We start from the raw sequence: 21,167 nt of genomic DNA, 5'->3' as shown, positions 1-21,167 counted from the left end.
GAATAGCAGCTTCTAAATTATACTGAGAATGAATATTCATGGCATTTATTTTCTCACTCTTCACCTTGCTCAATTAAGTGGTTCACATAAGCACAGCACATTGGAAATGCTGATATAATGGAAACCCTGATATATTGCAAGTTACAATCTATTGTTAGTACTAGAGGGAAAATGTCATTAGGAAGTTGAAATTAGCCAAATTCTGTCCTGAATGACATCCCTGTGCTACTCTATTTAACAGCACTATACAGAATGTAGATCAGGGTGGAATATTCCCAGCAGTCCTTATATTGATATGCAAATTCTGTACTTTGCTGGTCAGCAATGATCAGGAAAGTAAGGTTAAGCAAAATAGAAAAGTTTTTTGTTAAGTGAGACAAAAAAATTCATTTTGTTGATGTGCTTTTGTTCTTGATATTCACTACAGGCAGATGTCTACAGCAGTAAATTCCATTGCTGAATTACAGTGACAGGGAAAAGCTAGGATTTGGATAGCATTTGGAATGAGAAGAACTCTTCCTTTTCTAGTCTGCCTTATTATTCTCCTCTCCACTTCCCTGGAGCATAGTGCCAGATGGTATGGGGCATTTAGCAAAGGGAATAGTGAAACTTCACAGGAATTTTGCTTCCTGTGCATGAATATTTCTCTTCATCACACTTTGACTTTCAAATTCAGGAGTCCTCAAGAGTTTATGGCAAATCTCACCTGAAACTGAGGAATTTCACTCTGTTTACTCACAAAGGCCTACTCACAACCTCTCTTCACTTCTTTCACTGAGTCTATGCTGAAGTGGATCTGAGCAGTCCATCTCCCTCACTCTTTTTATAACATATATATGTAGAATGTTTGGGAGAGCTGGTTGCCATGGCTCCTGGAACTGCAGATAGCTCCTTCCCTTCACCTTCCACCATCATGAGAAAGAGGTGGTCAAAAAGGTAGCATGCCTAGAACTCAGTGCATAGAGCATTGCATACCTACTGCAGCAGTTCTCCAAGCTCATTAGCCACTCTCCTAATTCTCATGCTACACCACACAGCGGTTTCACTTAGCTGTTGTGGGTTTACAGCTCCCTATCCAATAGAAGAATAATCACAAACTACGAATTCCTATAAGCACAGAAGGATACAGGAGTCTAAGCAGAGTTCCCTTGTTGAGAAAAAGAATAGCTAAGATTCTAAGAACAAAAAACAAACAACAAAAACAGACCAAACCAAACAACCAACAACTATATGAATAAAAACAACTATATGAATAATATCTCTCAGGACTAAAGAAAGCTATGTTATTTCAAAAATAAAGGTTTAATAAGCCATTTCCCATGGCTTGCTGCAATACTACCTCCCAGAGAAAGGTAGAAGGAATGACTTGCAGTGTTAACTTAGTAAAAATACGTTTCTGCTCATAGAGAGGACAATGAAGGTTGTGGTGTGATGGTGCAGCAACATATCTGAACTGGCCGCATTGGGCACATTCTTATCTGGCAAGAACAGAAAAAAGAGAGAAATTAGAAGAATGAGATCTGAGTGGACAGAAGAGCTGGAACTGAGTACATCTGGTGAGAAAGAAAACCAAGGACAAAGGAGAACTGGTCAGGAGGGGAGCCAAGTACTAAGGATTGAGTGAGCATTCTATAAGTACAAATCTAAACAGGTGCCAAGTACATCCTATCAGTGCACATGGGAGTTCTCCAGTAAACTATTCAAAACAAAACATCCAATGGGAGCAACCTGACTCCATCGCAGTTAGACTTAAGGCCAGATATTGCAATTAATCAATTTACAGCATGACATGGTGCCAGAATTCATTCATTTTATTCTCTTTGACCTATCTCTAAAAGTATATGGTCCCAACTCACATTCAGTCTGAGTTGTTTCCTTTATTTCTTCTTTATTTTGCTTGTGCTTCTCTTAAACCACATCACGCTCTCCTCCTAATTCCCTTTCCCCTCTGTTTTGGACCTCATTTTTACATCAGTCTCCCTGGCGCTGCCAACCGACCATTCCAAATCCCCCTCTGCCCTGGGACAAAAGCTGCACATACGTGGGAAGGGCTGGCACTGGGAAAGCTAACGGCACTGTCATCCTGACCCAGCAGGGAGGCGACTGTTTTACTCCAGGACAAGAGGCAAAGAAAGAAAAGGAGACCAAGGCGCAGAGAGAGAGAGGACAAAATAACCCCATAGAAATCCGGAAGGGAAATGCATGAGTGAGATTTCTATCAAGCAAAACAGCAGGGGGGGAAATAAAAACAAAAGATAGAAATGTGTGGAGAGGTGGAGGGAGAAAAAAAAAAAAGAGAAAGAGAGAGAGAAAGAGAGAGACTTGGGGACTAAAGAATGGCAGTATGGGGACAGGGGGGAGAAGTTTGCTTGAAAGGAGCTGAAAAGCATGACATACTGAGGGGAAGCCCAGCTGAGATCACTTTCTTTACTTCACATCTCCAATAGACTGTCTGTGTAGAATTATTAACTTTTTTCCTTCTTTCCTTCTGCCCCCTTTCACTCCACCAAAGCCCCTCTCTAATTTCTCAGGCCAAGCTGGGGACAGGAGGAGGCAAGAGAAGGAGATGCTAGAAAGCAGCTGCCCTTTAGCTGAGTTCATTACAACATAAAAGAGAGGCAAAAAGAGGCATTTCCAAAATATACAGCACCATGCAGTCTAAAAGGCCTCCAAGCCTGCAACACACCCTGCCCTCTCCAGTGGAGGTGATTACAGCTACCCACAGGAGACCCACAGTTATTAACCTTTGCCAGTCCCTGGTCCTGTCAGTCCCTCCCTTTGTACAAATGGGGAAGAAGTGAATCTGTTTTTAACAGTAATGTCCTTCACTAGCAGCATTTCTGGGAGTTCATCAGTCAAAATCTTCTTTGGTTAATCATTTAATTATGGTTTTGACATACAGGACAAAATGGGTTTGGTTCATTACTGTCAAAGAGGGATTATTTTTAAAATAACATTCACTTGCAAAAGTAGAACTATTTCAGGTCTTCCCCCAACTTTGCACTCCTTATTTCTACCTGATGTGAAGATAAACAGTGTCTGTCTTGGACTACTAGCGTCTTCTGGCTCTGAATTTCTATTGTATGAAGATGTCTCTCATTTTAACTGTCCCTCACTCACATTAACCTCAAATTTTGTAAACCTAGAAAATAAAATGGACTATTTTATACTTTGTGCCTTCTAGGAAATCTGAGCTGTTTACTACTTAAGCAACTCACAAATGTCCCCCTGCTACAAAACATTCTGCAAATCTAGAGCTATCAGTGAATGTCAGACAAACTCAATCTTCAACAGGCTTTGTCCCCACCATAGATCTTTGTCATAGCAGAATTTGCTTTCCAAGCAAAACAAACAAAAAAACTCTAATAATAATAACAACAAATGCATTCTCGTGTTTACTAGAGGATGCTATCTAGTGGAACAAGGACAGTGAGGTCAGAGGTCACAAAGATGTTCAGAATGACATGAACTAACTATTCCACCAGAAGTTTCCAACACAAACTCTTAAGCAATTATAAGCAATGTTCTTCTGTTGAAAACTGACATTCCCTGGATTAACTACAGAACTCTTGCATTTTTTTTTTTGAGCTTCTAGAGAAGAAAAGTAGAGAAGATATACATTGGATTGCTTGTCTTCAATAATTGTTATAAGCAGTTCAGAATTTCCAGATGAAGATTCCAAATCAAGTTTGATTCCAAATACAGGCAATGATTTAGGAGATCCTTTTCTAACTGAGATTCTTAAGTGTTCCCTACTGAACTGTGTGAAATAAATAGTTAATTTTTTTTAATGTGTAAGCATTGGGGCGTGAGATAGTTGACTGCAGCAAAAAAAAAACATGTGGTTCTGATACCTACTGAGTTTGGCCCTCAGTTTCTTGCAAAGTGTTTCTTAGCCCAGCTACAGACAGATCTTAAAAGGTGACCTTTTCAATACAAGAAAAAGACCCTTGATTTATGAAGGCTTCTTGAACAACATGTAGGTCTGTGTATCTGCCCTTCATGCATAGGAGATGGAGAGAAATTGTTTTGAAGGAACAGCAACCAACACAACCATTCCTGCAGCAGTAAGCAGCTGTTATAACACCTACTACACTTCAGTTGTTCTAACACCTACTACTACATTGCTGCTTCAGCTGCTGTTCCAGACTCATGCCAGTCCACTGATAAGTATCACAGCAGTCTCTTTGTTTGACCAATCTCTGCTTTTTTCTATCTTGAGACGGGTTATTTTCCTCCCCTTAACATCTAAAATAATTCTGATCAAGATCACAGTGTAATCTCTCATATTAATATCCCTGCATAATTGCAGAAAGCATAAAGCCATCACCACAAAAGACAGCACAACACCATTTCCTCTTCTTCACGGTCCCAGTGCTATGCCTGAGGTGTGTTTGCTGGGGGCAAGGAGGGATTTACCACCCCTGCACCACATTCAATTCACCCCAGTAGCTTCATACCAGATAGCTAACAATCATTTTTTTGTTGTTGTTGGTCACTGTTTGAACTACATTGAGAAGATTTTCTCTGATTCATAACGGATTTCCTGCGCTGTAGCTGGAGAGCATTTTGCTGTGGAGCTCTTATTAATGTTAACCATCTCTAGTCACGTGTTCTTGATAAACTCTATGACAGAAAAACTATGGGGGAATTAGAGGTGGACAAAAGTAATGGCCAAAAGAAGAGTAAGATCCATTTTTATCAAGCGTGTCAATTAGCAGAAATAAGAAGCTAGATACAGGGAAAGCCTCAGATATTAATAGTGTTGGATGAGGTCTCATACACTAATTATTAATGAGAAGATGCCAGGTGCCAGAGAAACAACATAAAAACAAGGACATCATGATGATGATTCAGCAAGAGAGCTTGTTTGTGACTGAGAAGTGCCCAGGGTAGAAATGAGATTCATTAATTGCTTAGTGGGAGAAAGAGGAGGCCCCTATTAGAGCACTGTCCCATGCATTCTCTGATCCCCAGAGAATGTTAAACAAACAATGCATTTGGAGAAGCTCAGAGGACATATGTCTGGAAAGCTGCAAAAGCTTCCTGTCATCCTTGGGGACGGGGGGGAGAGAGAAACTGAGTTGACATTTGCTCAACCTTCTGGTTTGTCTTTGTCTAACTGTCCGTAATCCCCTACATTTCTCTATTCACTTAAAAAATTCCCATGGATTTCCTGCTCACATCCTCATCAGCTTAAATGATCTCATTTTAAACCCTCATTGAAAGAATTGTAACTGGGTCAGTCTGTAATTTAAGGTATGTGTGCCTAAGAAAAGTCCTGGAGAGGTATCCATGAGAGTGAAGTGGCACAGGTCATGCGAACTAGGAGAAGAAACAAGAAAGACTAAGAAAATTAGGTGAAATTATGTCTATCTACAGAATTTAGAGGCATATAAATGAACTGTAACCTATGAGATGATCCAGAGAAGTCAAATAAGAAATAGATTTAGTGATAGTAAGACTTGCTACAACATCTGAGAAAAATAGCCAGAATTTGGATATAAGGCTAGCTATATGTATCTATCAGATGTAGGTATCTCTACACACAAAAAAAAGACCCTCCTCTTAGCCAAATAACTGGAGAACAGTTCAGCTGCCCATATGGATATTTTATGATATTTTAAAGGGCAAGCTCTGGTATGAATTTGGAATTACAGGGATGTTTGTCTAGGCTCCTGCTGGCAGTCCAGAAGGATATGAGTCTTCTACAGGCCTCGCATGTTATCTATGGACCCATGCAGAACTTAGACCTATTGACTATATCACACCATATAAAAACCTAAGCTTTAAGAGCCAAACTGAAGCTAAATCCCACTCCAACTAAAACAAATGTTAACAGATGTATTATTGTCTCTTTATTTACTGTGTGTAGTGCTTTTTTCTTCTCTCTGTGAAACTTCCGTAGCAACTTTCAGGCATTGGCTAATACATTATAATTGCCAGAGATAGTCTCTGTGTTTGTGAGTAGTTGTCATGCTGTTGTGTCCTATATCATTTTTCAGCAGTGAACAAGATCACAGTAGTTTGAACAGGCAGAAACTCCTAAGTACTGCTAACTCAAACATATGTAAAATGCAAATTCTTACATAGCCCATGTAAGCATGCCTGCGATCCTGTTACTGACAAAGATAAAAAGAGTCTGAAGGAAAAAACTGAAATGGCAAGATCACAGCATACGAGTATAAATATTTTAAATGGATATCACAGATTACTGTTATGAGATGGACTTGAAAAACAAAAAACAAAAAAAAAAAAGAGAGACAAAATATTGGAAGGTTGTGAAGGAAACTAGGCAAATCCAGTCTAGAAACAAATGCATAGCTTCCAACCAGCATTATTAAATACTGAAATAATATCAATGGTAGGAGGGACTTTCCATTTCTGTTAATGATTTTGCACAGATTAGATCCTTTCTACAACACGTGCTTTAATAGGAAAACAAATTAATTTTGCAGTCTCATGCCAGAGGGCAAACTGGAGCATCGCACCGGGTCTTCAAACATCACAACTGATGAAATTGTGAAAATTCCCATTCTCTTCAAAACTCATTTTAGTTTCCTTTCATCTGGAGCCATTCCTGTCATTGCCGCCACATTCCTAGTCTCCTGCTCACGCCTTCTACAAGTGGCTGAGGGTGATGACAACGAGTGAGAATGCTCCCAGCCAGTGCTGTGTGGTTTCACCTGGCTGACACACTCGGCTGCAGTACAGCTCTCTGCAGGTTTGCACACTGACTCACCGTGTTCCAGGATATACTTCACAATCTCGCCATGCCCACTCTTGGCAGCGTGATGCAACAAGGAGCCATGGTCAGGTCCTTGGATTAGCAAATTGGCTCCTTTTTTACAGCATTCTATGAACTAGGAAAAAAAACACACACATACCCATAAAGAAGGATAATGCAGGAAAAGCAGAAAAACAGATATGCAGGCAAATCATGTATTAATTTCCGCAGGAGATCAGTACAAGAATGCAATGCAATGAAATGTAATATTACATTAAAGCCAGCTTTTAGGCCCCAGTGAAAAAAAGATATTTTAAACTAGAAGCATTGACAATTATATGGGTTAACAAAAGCAGATCATATTTCCTGAACAATGAGACACTGCTGCTCTATGGGTGGTGAATTATTGCTTGCTATAAATGACTTGCAAAAACACTTACAGTGAAGCTGTTAGGAAATTTAAAAATATATGTATTTAATAGAAAATTCTGGCTTATCTCCTGAAAATTTCACTTTTTTTAATCAGTAAAGGGAGCATATCCAAAGTAAACACTTTCTGACTAAACCAGAAAACTCTGACTCAAAAATCTATAGGGAGCTGGATTTGAGCTGCCACACACTCTCCTTTCTATTCAGAGCCCTCCAAGAGGAAAGCACTATCCAAGACAAGGACAGGCAACATCCACTGGTCAGTTCTCAGATTTTCTGTAAACTCTTTCTGTAATACAGATTATTGCAGAAAAGAGGGTGTAGCTGGTGACAGGGGGACATTACTTATGACACATGACAACTGAAGAAGGACAAGTTTCCTTGTCAAAGCAAACTCAGGCAAAAAGCTTTCAAGAAGCAGAAATGGAACAATATTTTAATGACTGCTTGCTTGAGGAACATTGCCTAGATGCTGCAGCTGCCACACTAGGGGAGAAAGATTGGAAGGTACATCTGCAGGCCAAGGGTTGCCCTAACAGTACTGTCATTTTTATGAATGGTTCCAAGCTGGATTTTTGCAGATAATACTGCAATCATTAATCACACTTCTCATTCAAATTCAGGGACATGTTTGCAAACCCCTATTTGGCTACTGAAACACACAGCCTGAATAAGTGTCAGGCATAGAACTTCAGACTTAGAGAACAAGGCTTTTTACATGGGTGCCTTTTCCTACCAAAGCAAGGTACCAAAAATTGATCATACCAAAATGCTATTGGTTTTGAGACATCTATCAAACAGTAAGGCATCAAACTGAGTTTCATTCTACCTGGTCTTTGGTTGCCTAGGAAGATATTAAGATGTCTCTAACAACTCTAATTGCTTGGCCACCAACATCACTGCAATAAAACATCTAAAACAACATCTGCAACATCTACACTGTTGCCTAGTGCTACATCTTCCAGTACATGATTTCTCTATTGATAATTGACACAGTGCTCTATACAGTGCACTATGGACTATGGCTGAAAGGTGCTGCCTAACACCAGATCCTATTCACTCAAATTTCACACCTCACCTAACTGATGTGCTTCCTAATACTCAGGGTTTCCTGGAAAGGCTGTAAAATGGCGTTTGACAGCAGTCCCTACAGCAGTCTGTTTATGTTTTGAGCAGAGGTGTGATATAATTTACAGCATATCAAACCTTCTAGTAGCTGTGAAAACGTGGACACTCAGTACTCTGTGCTTACCTTCAGCAGATCACCAGCTATGACTGCCTGTAAAAGTGCTGCAAAAGACAAACAGTAAATTAATATTAGGTAGAAAGCATTCTGTATATGGCCTCGCAACTGAGAATACATCTCACTGTGTGCACAAGTTAAGACAGACGCTTCAATCCACTTGTATCCTCATATACCATTAAAACTGGTGAGGACTCTGGACTGACATTTTGAGAAAGGAGAAGGAAGACTACGCATGTCACATGAATGATGTATGGACATTGAACCATTATTTCCAGTGACGCCCTGGAACTGCATGTTTCTGTCTGAAGTTTTGCTTTGTGGCACTTCAGAGAATTTTTAAGACAGGATGGACTTGACACCCTGGCACCTAAGCTATAGCTGAAGATATCAATGCCAAACACCTGAGATTCCTACAGACCGCTCAGACTGTGGGACTGACGGTGGAGTGGTCAGTCAGCATCAGATACACTGAGAGTCCAAAGCCACCGAAAACAGAGGGGCAAATCAGAGATTTCTTAGTATTTATTTGTATTGTAAGAACATCTTGGCCTGCCATAATGCAGCAAGTCCCACCAGTTTGGTAGGCAAGATCAAACACAGAGCAGGAGCCAGTTCCCATCCTTTTACCTTTGGTAATTTAGACAGACACAGAAGGAAAAAGAGACAGAGAGGCACAGTGAACAAAGAATCACAATAAGGCAGGGAAGAGCAGTGAAGAGAGCCCAGGTCTACTCACTGCCACAACTGTTTGTCCCAAGCCCATTAGAAAGAAGAGGGAAGGTAACAGCCTGAGACTCTGTATTGTCCTATGTATAGGCTGCACTGAGCAAGAGTACTAGTGGATAACAATTAACCACCCTTTTCCCTCTTTCTCACTATTATAACTTATATAATAAATTAAAATATATACACTATTGAGAAAGCAGTTTTTTGGTTTGCATCATAAAAAAGCATTAAACATTTGCCTCAGTTCATTCTTTTTTAAGAGTGCCAAAGCCCATTTCTGTCTTCAACTCTAGACAGTGCAATCAGGTTAAGCATTTGCTGAAGTGCCATCCTTGATATCATGATGCCAAAAGCTCATTTAGGGAGGAACAAGGGAGAAGGAAAACTATAGTAAGGACCTGTATCTGAAAAATAACACACAGAAAACTGCACAGTGTGAATTCCATGTGGAGTTTTTGTTGCAACCCCAGAAGTGACATGGCAGAAGAGGAGAAGTATGAAAAGACAACTCTGCAAACATTCCTTTCTTTGAAAACACCTGGACTTCTATACAGCTTTCAGAGGTCTCAGTGACACCTAATGCCCTAGTCTCAGAGCAATAGGAAAAGCAAAAATTCAGTCCAGCTAATTTCTCATTCAGGAAAGCAAGAACTGTAATAACAAGTATTCCTTGTAACACTGGATTTAGGGCAGTCCTACAGCGATCATAAGTTAAACTAAGTCTAGTAAATCCCTTAGTGCCTGTGGGGATCAGGGCACTCTGCTTTGAGGAATGGAAGAAGTCAAACACCATCAAGTAGGATAATGAACTGGAAAAATACATTTGTGTCTTTTCTTTGGACTTCATTTTCAGTGGGGTACAGTAATCTTTTTTCCCCTGTAGTTCTAGTGCTGGCTCTGCCTAATTTAATACAAGAAAAGAATGCGGCCCTTATGCTACTCAGTTCATCTTTTTTTTTTTTTTTTTTTTTTTTTGTCCTTATTCACATTCAGAGCCACAGTTATTGTGTGGGCTGATGCAGTCTGGGCTTGTGTAACTATTCTGGTCTCCTCACACATGCAGAAATAAAATGAACTGGTGACACCAGCTTTTCATTGCCATCTACATTCTCTATTTTAAGATATGGTTACCTTAAAATTACTTAAGAGACAGAAATACATTTTCTCATGCAAATTAGAGTTGGTAGTTGAGGTTATAGTTCAGAAAAGCCAGGAGATCCAGTAAACTGTAAAGTCAAAATAAAAGTCTGGCAAGTCTTCTGCATTGAGGACTCATAACCAGAGGTTTTCCTGGTGATATTAGGATAAAACAGCTTTAAACACACTAAACAAAGTTAAAGCAATCTTTTCCTCTCTTCTCTAAGCCTCCAGTCCAGCTAAGCATTTAGGTAGGTGCTTAGCTTTGAGCTGATCACATTCTTTTTATGGAGCCTACCTGCAAACGATTTTAAGTACCCTGATAGAGTATAACCTATTGCATAAATGAATGCACTACAGATCAACAAAACCAGCTGTCATAACAAGAAGATGAGAAAACAATAAAATAATTCTGTACAGTAAGCCACAATACTGGGAGACTTAGAAGCCATAGAACTAGATATGGAGAAAGGTTCAGAATAGGGCTCACTTTTGCACACACTTATTGCTTAGCAGACTAACCCTGTAAACTCAAATGGGGTTGGTGAGCATACTCAGGAGGAGGGGTTGTAGGGCAAAATTATCTGGCTGTAAAAGAAGTGGTTAAAGCAAGTAAGAAAATGGTAGTGCTAAGACAGTTGAATGAGAAATTGGACAAAAACACAGTTAACATGCAATACCAAGCTATCTTAAAATCACTAAAATAAGCATTTTTTTTTTGTCTTCTGAGCAACGCTGCACCACTGGTGTAATATACAACATGAGTTATGAATTGTTTTAAATCATAAATAACTTCATGTCTTAAAGATGCTTCAAAAACTACTTAATTTAAAAAATATTTAAATCAAGCCTTTTCTTTTTTTTTCTCAACTTCTCGTGTGACAAATATGTTTCATGACTAATAAAAATGTTTTATTACTCTTCATTTCTTTAACAAGCAGACTTATTGCTGATGAAATGTGACACCTTGACAAGACTCAGATTCAAGTGGTCTGGCCATATAACTAGGCTGTCACAGTGCTAGACACCCTGGGCTTCCTTCTCAGCAAAGTTCAACTCTTTCTATGTCTGCATCACTACAGACAGCCCCTACTCCATCTCTGTACCATGAGCAATTGCTTTGCTGAAATGCCCAGCAAATGTAAATCACTCCCAGGATGATGAATCTTGACAGTCACTTCGCTTGCCAGGATATGGACAACCAGAAATACAGATCATGCATGAAACAGCTGCTGGAGAGCAGCAACTTTGGGTCTCCACTGGATGAATTTTGACACCTGGCTCTAATCACCCCTTGGCCAACTTAAATCACCAAGTTGGCCACATTACAAACAAAACTGAAACAAGACACACAGATGACTTATAAATTAAATACAAGTACATAATCCACTGACTGGGAAAAAAAAAAAAAATGTTAAAAAGACTGGTATTTGAATTCTGGTAATTCTGCAAACTAATGCAGCTTTCTCTTTGTACTTAGCACTGTTGAGGCCATGCCTTGACTGCTGTGTTCAGTTTTTGGCCCCTCACTAGAAGATATTGGGGCCCAGGAGCATGTCCAGAGAAGGGCAACAGAGCTATGAAGGGTCTGGAGCATAACGCTTATGCTCACAAATTTCAGGAGCTTTCTGTATTTCTGCAGCATGAGAATATCAGGGTGGGAAGGGATCTTTGAGTCACTGAATCCAGCCTGTAGTTAAAAACAACCATGGAATGGTTTAACTGCTCACGTAAGACTGATTGCACATCACTCCAGCACAGACCTCAAAAGCTGCCCAGCACATTCTCATAATGTAACTGCAAACAAAGACAGACCTATGACCGCAACGTATCACAAGAAAGAAAAACAGTAGAGGGACAGAAGATGTTGCCACTATCTTCTTTCTTCAGAAGCAATATTTGATAAAGACAATTATCAGAACCATCTTGAGTGAGGAAAGGCTCAGCCACCGACAACTACACCTTCCCATCTGCCATGCAGGAAAATTACCCTCTGATCCCAAAGCTGCTGATCAGCTCAATGCCAAGGACATAAGTGGGTCTCAGCCCCAGGCTACTGATATGACAGAAAAGAATCTCAAAGCACAGTATGGTTCTACAGTCTGCCAACATCAGCAGTACAGAATTAATCTGTCTTTTTATGTGAGTAAAGGCAACCATAAGCCATAAATATCTTCCAGATTTTACTAGCCAGACTGCACACTTGGTTTTATGCTTTCTAGGTCACAGTTACAACTGCTACTACCATGCAAACTAAGCCATAGTGAATAATGATAAAACCGTTTTGCCTTCTTTGAAGCTATTGCTGTTTTCAGGGAATTCTTCAGTGAAGGTCTGGGGAGCATCAGTGGAGGGAGCATAATATTTAAAAGTGCTTTAAGATATAAGTACTGCACAAAGGAGTTGTCACATCCATGATTAAAGTGCAGGTATAAGGTATTTGAGGTATAAGAACAAAACGCACTGTGTGAAAGCAAAGCATTATTTATGATAGCACATCTTACTACAGGTTAAAAATTATAAGGCTAACTATGCACCTGACCATGTAAGACAGTAAGCAAGGAATCTTGCATTTAAGCACATGAGAAATTCTGGTAGGATTTACCAACCATAACTCCAAAGTGTAAAAAAATTGGGGCTGATAAAACCTTTAGCTCCTCCAGAAGACACAGTAAGACAAGTGATGATCTGAAATATTCAGGACCTTGTACAAACCTCATTTATCAGGCAGCGGCTACAGCCATCCAGCTCTTTCTAAGACAAAGAACTTGGAATTAACATCCCATCCACATTTCAGTGCTGGATGTTTCTTTCTGGTTAGAAGCAGATAACAAATACATTAGACTTCAGGGTTCCACTGTGAGTCATCTGACTATGAGCCTCGGCGTACATCTCCATTTCCTGCCAGATATGCTCCAGGGAACTCTTAAGGATCACCTCTTCAAATGCTGCCTCACTCAAACCTTGCTGGGCTGATAGCAATAAAAAAATAAAATAAAAAAAACCTGCAGCAGAAGGTGACATCATCACATTTCTTCGCTGTTATTAAACTTAACTTGGCCTATCATTAGCTTCCAGAACATTCCCCATTCTTTATTACTGCTGAGGACTATGAAATTCACAGAACCAGAAATTTAAAATAATTACTGTTTTACATGTTGAGAAGTTAAAAGCTGACCCTGACTAGAAGAGTGTTCTTTTTACACAGCAGGAGTCTTCTGAGCTATTAAAGTTCAGCATTACAAAAAACGATAAGAAAACAAGTTCCTGTTCATAATTTTGCACTAGTTTTACCAAAATCAATGGTTTTATCAAAATCAATAATAACTATTTCAGTCACTCAAAAAGCTAAGCTCTCAAGTGAGTGTGTAGTCTATATAGATTATCATTCAGAAATACACTGTTTTCTCTGTAAACAACAATTTGTAAAAGCTTGTAAAAGCTCTGTACAATCCAGTAAATATCAATCCTAATATGAAAAGCTGACAGGAACATAACTTATACAGAAATGTACAGAGCTGACCTTTCTTTTACTGCAGGCTGACCTTCAACCTTGGGCTGCAGGAAAAGGTGATGGATCAGGCCACTTTGGAGAAGCTGTCTATGGAATAACTTAACATGAGCCAACAGTGTGCATTTGCAGCCCAAAAGGCCAATAGTATGATGGGTTACATCAGAATAGGGGTGGCCAGCAGGGACAGGGAGGGGATTGTTCCCCTCTGCTCTGCCCTTGTGAGGTCCCATCTGGAGTACTGAGTCCAGATCTGGGACCCTCAGCACAAGAAAGATATGGAGCTTTTGGAATGGATCCATAGGAGGGCCACAAAGAATATCAGAGGGCTGGAGCACCTCTCCTACAGAGAAAAGTCGAGGGAGTTGGGCTTCTTCAGCCCGGAGAAGAGAAGGCTCAGGGGAGACCTTACGCAACCATTCAGTGCTTAAAGGCAGATTTTAAGCAGGAGAGAAATCAACGCTTTACATAGGTAGATGGTGATAGGACAAGGAGGAATGGTTTCAAAGTAAAAGAGGTCAGACTTAGATTAGATGTCAGGGAGAAATTCTTTACTCAGAAGACAAGGAGGTGCTGGACCAGTCTGCGCAGAGAAGCTGTGGGTGCCCAATCCATAGAGGCATTTAAGGCCAGGCTGGATGGGGCCCTAGGCAATTTGATCTAGGTCCTTGATTACGTGGTTGGCAACTCTGCCTGTGCCAGTGCAGTTGGAACTTGATGATCTTTAAGGTCCCTTCCAACCCAAGTCACTCCATGATTTGATGGTTGGACTGGATGATCTTATAGGTCTTTTCCAACCTTAGTGTTCCTGTGATTCTATGATTCCTGTGATTTTATGACTACTTCCCTTCCACGAGGAAAATGATAAACTAGCATCTCAGCTGACATATCTAAAAGGGTCTGCCAGTACCACAGACAGTTTTTAGGGATCCACAGTGAAGAAAAGCTGAAAATCTCTGCATTTGAGCTTTTATAAGCCAGTCACCTCTTCTTAATATTTAATCTGCTTTTAAGGTTATTGGGGGGAAAAAAAAAAAAATAAAATAAAATAAAAAACACCCTTTAAAATATGTACTCCAGATTGTCTACATAACTGAGAAATTAAATAAAAAATTAAAAATGCTTTGTTGGAATGACTGCAAGCTGGCAGGTCTTTGATCTGCAGTCTCAAGTCTCACTGAAGCTGATGATGCTTAAACATTTCTCTTTGAAGCTAAGCGGAGAAGAAAGAGCAATTAAATGTTTCTTCATGTCTTTTATGCACCTGCAAGTACTGGAAACAACTACTAAAGATGGCAACAAACAAAAGTAAATGGGAATAAAATCTCATGCATTGAGGGGTTTCCGAAAAAAAGAAATGGAAATAAATATATCTGTGTGGGTATGAGGGTCAAAAGAGTAACTAAAAATAAACGCAGCAAAGCAAAATGGCCAATGGAAATACTGGGTTAGAATTCTGCAGAAAAAAAGAAAACTTCGTATTCATTGGAAGAGGACTTAAAAATGTTCATCATTATAAAACATGGAAAAGCTCTCTGAATATGGGCTACCCAGTTTGGACTCACATCCCAGTCAATCAAGCCCTAGTAAGAGACATCTATTCCCTTTGGAATCTATTATTATATGAGTGCCAAGATAAGGAAACAGATATTTGATCCTATCATAAACCTCAGGACTGATTTTTTTTTCTTACAGCTATATATAGGAAAAGCTGTGTTGAGGGAAAAAACACCAATTTTCAAGAGAACACTGTAAAACCAGACCAGATACTACTAAGGAATCTGTCTGAACAAAAAGCTTAGTACTACTATTTGACAGTGTGGTGGTTTCACCTTTATGGGCAGCTAAAGTCTACCACAACCACTCTCTCACTCTCCTCAACGAAAGAAGAGGAGAAAATACAATGGAAAAGGGCTCAAGGGTTGGTTGAGGTAAGGAGAAGGAATCACTCATCAATTACTTTCATGCGCAAAATGCATTTATATCTTTAAAAAAATAAGTCTCTCACAAGCCCTTCTGAAAACTGGAAATTCCTGAAGGAGTAGGCTGCCAAGGGAACAGGAAACAGGCAAAGGTTTCTGGACTTACTAAAGGAGTTATACAGCAGACTCAAGACTGTGTAAGAACTGTGATAAAAATAAGAACATTCAGCATTTTCGCTGAATGTTCACAGATCTGAATGTCCACAGATTCCAAACCTACAATGTACAGGTGTTTGGTTGGTGTTTTGTTGTTGTTGTTGACTATGGCAGAGACTGATTGATTTTGAAACTTTTTCCAAAATGTATTTGTTTGCTCCCACTATCCAATATCCTAAGGAAACAGATGGTAAACAAGATTTCCCCACAAGATTTCAGCTTTGGGAAAGGCTCAGACTTCTTAGGGAATCTCAGGACTTCAGCAGTGGTCAATGTAGCTCATGAGAGAAGAGCTGCAAAGCACTATTTCCATGAAAGAAAATCAGATAAAGAGCCTGAGAGTTCAAAATATTCCTAAGAGAACAAGAAAATAGACAATCTGCTACAACTAAAAGCTCAGAAGCACATCAGCTGAACAGCAGCCAGGCACAAAAGTCTGATGACTGTTCAGCACAGGGCCTTCGCAAAGCATCTCCAGCTAATCCATCTGTACAGGAAAACGTGTGTATGAGCAAACCGTCTCCTGTGGTTTAAGAGGCACTTTTGAAGCATGCTGGCCCTCTGAACAAGTCATACTTCAATAATATCTATTTCTGGGATTGCTCAAAGAGGTAAAAAGTCCTTCTCAACAGTTTGGGTTGTCCTTTAGCTGCAAAACTACCTAATTCTGTGCAAATATAAAGGGAAGAACTGACTCAGTATTAACTGCATCTGTTTGCCTAATTTGGGAATAAAACAAAGGAATTTATCATGAAAAAATCACACCTTGCTCAGGTAGTTTTTGTATTAAAAACCTTTTCTTTTTAGAATTTCAGATTCAAACAACACACAGTTTCAAATCACTGTTTAGAGAAAAGATTAAGAAAAAAAGTTTAAAAAAAAATGGGTTTTTTGTTTTGTTTCTTGTTTTGTTTTGTTTTTTAAGTAAAAATAACACACACAGTAAAGGAAAAGAAAGGCCAAATTCTCACTTACACAGAAGTCCCTTCATAAAACTCTGGAAGGATAAAGAGGCTTTCAAGCAGATGTAAATTACACCCAAGCTGCCTTTAAGGCCCCATTTGCACTGTCAGACTAGTTTAAAGGTAATTTGATGCCAATTAGAGTCCACCCTGAATTGTTTATGTGGCACTGGTGCTGAGCTGAGAGTGTAGTTGATAGTTAGGAGTGGAAGTATTCAAATCCTAATGCTAAACATTTCCTGCAAGACAGTCTCAACTAGTTTTACAAAGGGAAGGGATGACCATAAGGCGAAAGAGCTTCCTTTGTAAATGGTCCAAAAACCCAAAGAGCAGTTGCAGATAAACTAAATACCATCTGGCAGACATCATTCCTTTTTTTAATTTCCTTTTGCCTTCCACCATTTTTATTTTTAAGCCAAGATGGGAACAATTACTGTCATTTTCAGGAGTGATGTGGTGGAAGAAAATGTCTCTGATGAAGCAAGAACACAAGGCAGGGAAGACTGTGGCTGACTAATGCAGACATTTTATCAACAGAGTGGCAGTAGTTTGGCAGGAGGGGAGTTCTAGGCGAAATAATTAAGAAGTGATTTACTTTTTTTATTTAAAAACAAAAAAAGGGTCGCAAAAAAAAAAAAAAAAAAAAAAAAAAAAAAAAAAAAAAAAAAAAAAACAGGAACAGTGAGGATCGTGTCATTCCTCCCCCTCCCATAACATGGCAGACCATTACTATTACAGATACTCCTATTGCAATTCCTTCAGGTCTTTGCCACAGCAAGGCTAGCTGCAGTGCCTTTGTCCAGCAATATCTAAGTAGCTCATATTAAAAGTTAGGTCTTCACAGTAGGAATAAACAATCTGAAGGTCAGTTCAAGCTTTTATTTGCTGGCCAGATTCTTGAGTGTTTGGAGGGAATTTTCTTTCCTTTGTTATTTCAATGAGTTACCTTTGGTCAACTGACCACAAGGAGCATCACTGTGTTATCAGAAACAAAAAGCAGGAGTGAAGTACAATGTTAGGTCACCCAGATCTTCTGCTTGAAAACTGATGCCCTGTTCTCCAGACAACACTTTCACTGATCCTATGCCCTTCCAAGGAGAAAGGGATAAAGACAGTGAAAAGCTGGAAAGAAATTTCTCTTTTTCCCTACTACCTACATCTGCCAGACCTTTTCTTCCCAGCTGCCTACTGATCCCTCAGCCTATTTAGATATAATGGGAGATGGGATATAGGTACCTTCTAATGGTTTTGGAGAATGGACCTCCCTCAGTCCTAGAGAAATGCTTTCACAGAACACTTTCTCTTGCTATAGGTATTATGGCTCTCAATCGAAACCACCCTATGCTGAGATGTGAACACACAAACTCTGATCAGATCCCCACACTACTGTTGGTTCAGCTGGCCACAGACATACTTTCAAAACACTATCCAGGATGGCTTTCTTCTCAAAGTGGCTAATTAATCAAAATAAATACCTGCAGTCAGGAGCCCCTCCTCCCTGCAGCACTGCCTTTGACTTGTTCAGTGAAAGCATTCCAAGACATCTTAATTTGTTACAATTTGTTGCAGCAACATCACCCTGAAGAATATAGCTTCTCAGTTGGAGATGTGCAAAAACCACCATCACTCCCCTTTGAAGGAATCTGGTTTACAAAACAGAAGTTTTTGTTGTTTTGTTTTTAATGACTCTACCAGCACTGAAAGATTCAGCAACAACTCTGGAGTTGTTATCCTTTTATTCAGAATAGAAGCCTGCTTTAAGAATAAATAAATAAATACATTTTAAAAGCCCACTTGTGAAGAGACTGTTCATTTGCAGACTCTGACTAGCAAGACCAGTGATTAGTGAGCCAGAAACAAGAAAGAAGGTCAATGGGGTGAAGCACAGGTTCCCAAGGTCAATATGGACAACAGGAAATCCCCATTTTCCAGTCAGTGTTCTCAGCTCTTGTGCTGTTTTCTGGGACTCCCACACTCATTTCGTAAGTTCAGACCTCTTCCCTTTAATAGGGCAGACAACACTGGAGCACACTAATGCACAGCACACTGTCTAGAAGAGAGGTGTCAATACTAGATGGCGAAGCATTTTTCTGTATAGGATCTGCACTGTCTGTATAGGACAATTTTCTGTATTTTCACTGTCTGTATAGGACAATTTCTGCACTGTTCTGTATAGGATTCTGCACTGTCTTTCATGCATACACTTGGTCACTCCCTTCCTTATCACAGAATCACAGGATTGTAGTGGTTGGAAGGGACCTTCAGAGGTCATCTAGTCCAGCTTCTGATAAAGCACATTCCCCAGAGTAGGTTCCACACTAAAGCATCCAAGTTGTTTTGAATTTCTCCATAGAAGGAAACTCCACAACCTCTGTGGCAATCTTCACCCACAGGGGCCTGTATACACAGTATTGTATTTCTCACCCCAAGCTTCCTGCTGAATGCTATGCCAAGTAATCCCTATGGAAAAGTCTTCTAACAGATGCTAGTTTGATGGTCATCATTTAAAACCCTTTCACTTCTAATGCACTTCTGGCTCTGGAAAAAAATGCTTTTAAAAGACAAGGTATTTAGATTGGATGGCTATCAAAAAATCAGCCCCTGACAGAATCTGAAAGACCTTCAGGTGTCCCTACTTGTCTTTCCAAACAGAAAATCACTCTTCACCTCTACCCACTGTGTTGTATTATGACACAGTAATAATATGACACTGTAATAACAACCTTCTCCAAAATTTCTCTTTTGATGATATTTGCCTCTTGTCCTAATTTCTCATTTCTCACTTATGCCCTACTCCCTCATGAGTTTGGAATCTACTGCAGCAAAAAGATATTGAGTTTAACATAGCAAAGCTTGCCAGAAATTATTCTGATGCAACAAAAATAATGTCTGCTAGAGGAAAACAAGGCAAAAAGCCTTGTTCGTGGGTTTCTACCCTAAAACCTTCTCCAAATTACCATGCTTTCATTTTTACTTTGCTGGATATGTTTGGTCAGACTATTAGGGAAACTGGGAGTTAGTTTTTCTACCTGGTCTTCATATGTTTTGGTGTTTTGTTTAAGAAAAAAAGAAGAAGGAAAGAAATTGGATTTCATTCTCCAAATGCTCATGTCTTAAGTACCTTGTACCAAAGGCATAGACAAAAGCTTCAAGGATTTCTAGTGGTACTGATTCTCTTTCTGAGGCTATTAAAATGGCTCCATTTAGTAACTGATAAAGGTGCCTTTAACACGTGTCCATAACAAGGAGTATTGTGCACTGTTACAATTGTTCAATAGATGTCCAGTCACAGACAGACAGTGCTTCAGACTCACCCTCTCTTCAGCTCAGCATAATGCATTGTCCTGTCAGGGATTAATGGAAGTGCCACTCACATTAGATGCTAATCCTGGTAGCAACTCTGTTACTCCATGAGTGCTATGGCTGCTTCTGGACACTAATACTAGAGCCAGGTGCTGCACACTGAGGAGAAGAACAATGAGAAACCAAAGTGAAGAGCACAATGCAAGAACCTATTCACAATGCAGCAAGAAGACCATGGACAAGGGAAAAGAGACATTTGAAAAGGGTCGTAAGAATAATGGAAAAGAAAGAAACACACAGAAGAAGTCAGGGAAAAAAAAAAAAAAAAAAAAGGAGAAAAGGAAAAAAAAGAAGAAAGGATCCCAAAGATTAAAGAAGAAGAAAAAAAAAGATCAAAAAACAAATAGGAAGTGAATGCACAAGATAGTAGAAATGTCTTTTCTCAGCAATGGCCAACACATAACACCATCAGAAAATCATCACTAGAAAGCTGTCCAATAATAGGGAAGAGCAGCAGAAAGAAAGGACAGAGTGTGATGGTAAGGATGGTAAGGATGGACAGTGAGGTAAGATTACAGCATGATCTTAACCCTCTGAACACTTTAAAGCATTATTGCCTTACTAAACAAAAAAATAATAATCTAATAAATAGCACTACCTCATCAGGAGTCTCCCATCTGGAGTACTGTGTCCAGGTGTGGAGCCCTCAGTACAAGAAAGACATAGAGATTTTGGAAAGGGTCCAGAAGAGGGCGACTAAGATGATCAGGGGGCTGGAGCACCTCCCCTATGGGGACAGGCTGAGGGAGTTGGGCTTGTTCAGCCTGGAGAAGAGAAGGCTGCGGGGTGACCTCATTGCAGCCTATCAATACCTGAAGGAAACCTACACCCAGGAGGGGAGTAAACTGTTCAGAAGGGCTGATAACAGCAGGACTAGGGGAAATGGTTTTAAGTTGAAGGAGGGAAGATTTAGGTTGGATGTTAGGGG

The 21,167-nt window shown here is 39.7% G+C and overlaps 1 protein-coding gene across 2 annotated transcripts in view; it reads right to left on the bottom strand.

The window, feature by feature from the left end:
• The window catches only part of DGKI (diacylglycerol kinase iota), a 106,334-nt gene that overhangs the window by 4,164 nt on the left and 81,003 nt on the right, over positions 1–21,167 (bottom strand). For both annotated transcript variants that reach the window (XM_042889875.1, XM_042889876.1), the window contains 2 exons: positions 8,409–8,446; positions 6,743–6,863 (listed from right to left, as the gene is read on the bottom strand). In XM_042889875.1, coding sequence (XP_042745809.1) covers positions 6,743–6,863; positions 8,409–8,446 — 159 coding nt within the window. The remainder of the gene's footprint in view (positions 1–6,742; positions 6,864–8,408; positions 8,447–21,167) is intronic.

This window comes from Lagopus leucura, unplaced genomic scaffold, assembly GCF_019238085.1.
Source record: "Lagopus leucura isolate 7727_CA_CO unplaced genomic scaffold, USGS_WTPT01 Super-Scaffold_100159, whole genome shotgun sequence".
Taxonomy (NCBI): domain Eukaryota; kingdom Metazoa; phylum Chordata; class Aves; order Galliformes; family Phasianidae; genus Lagopus; species Lagopus leucura.
The sequence above is the reverse complement of the archived record's forward strand: the minus strand, read 5'-3'. Positions and strand labels throughout refer to the sequence as shown.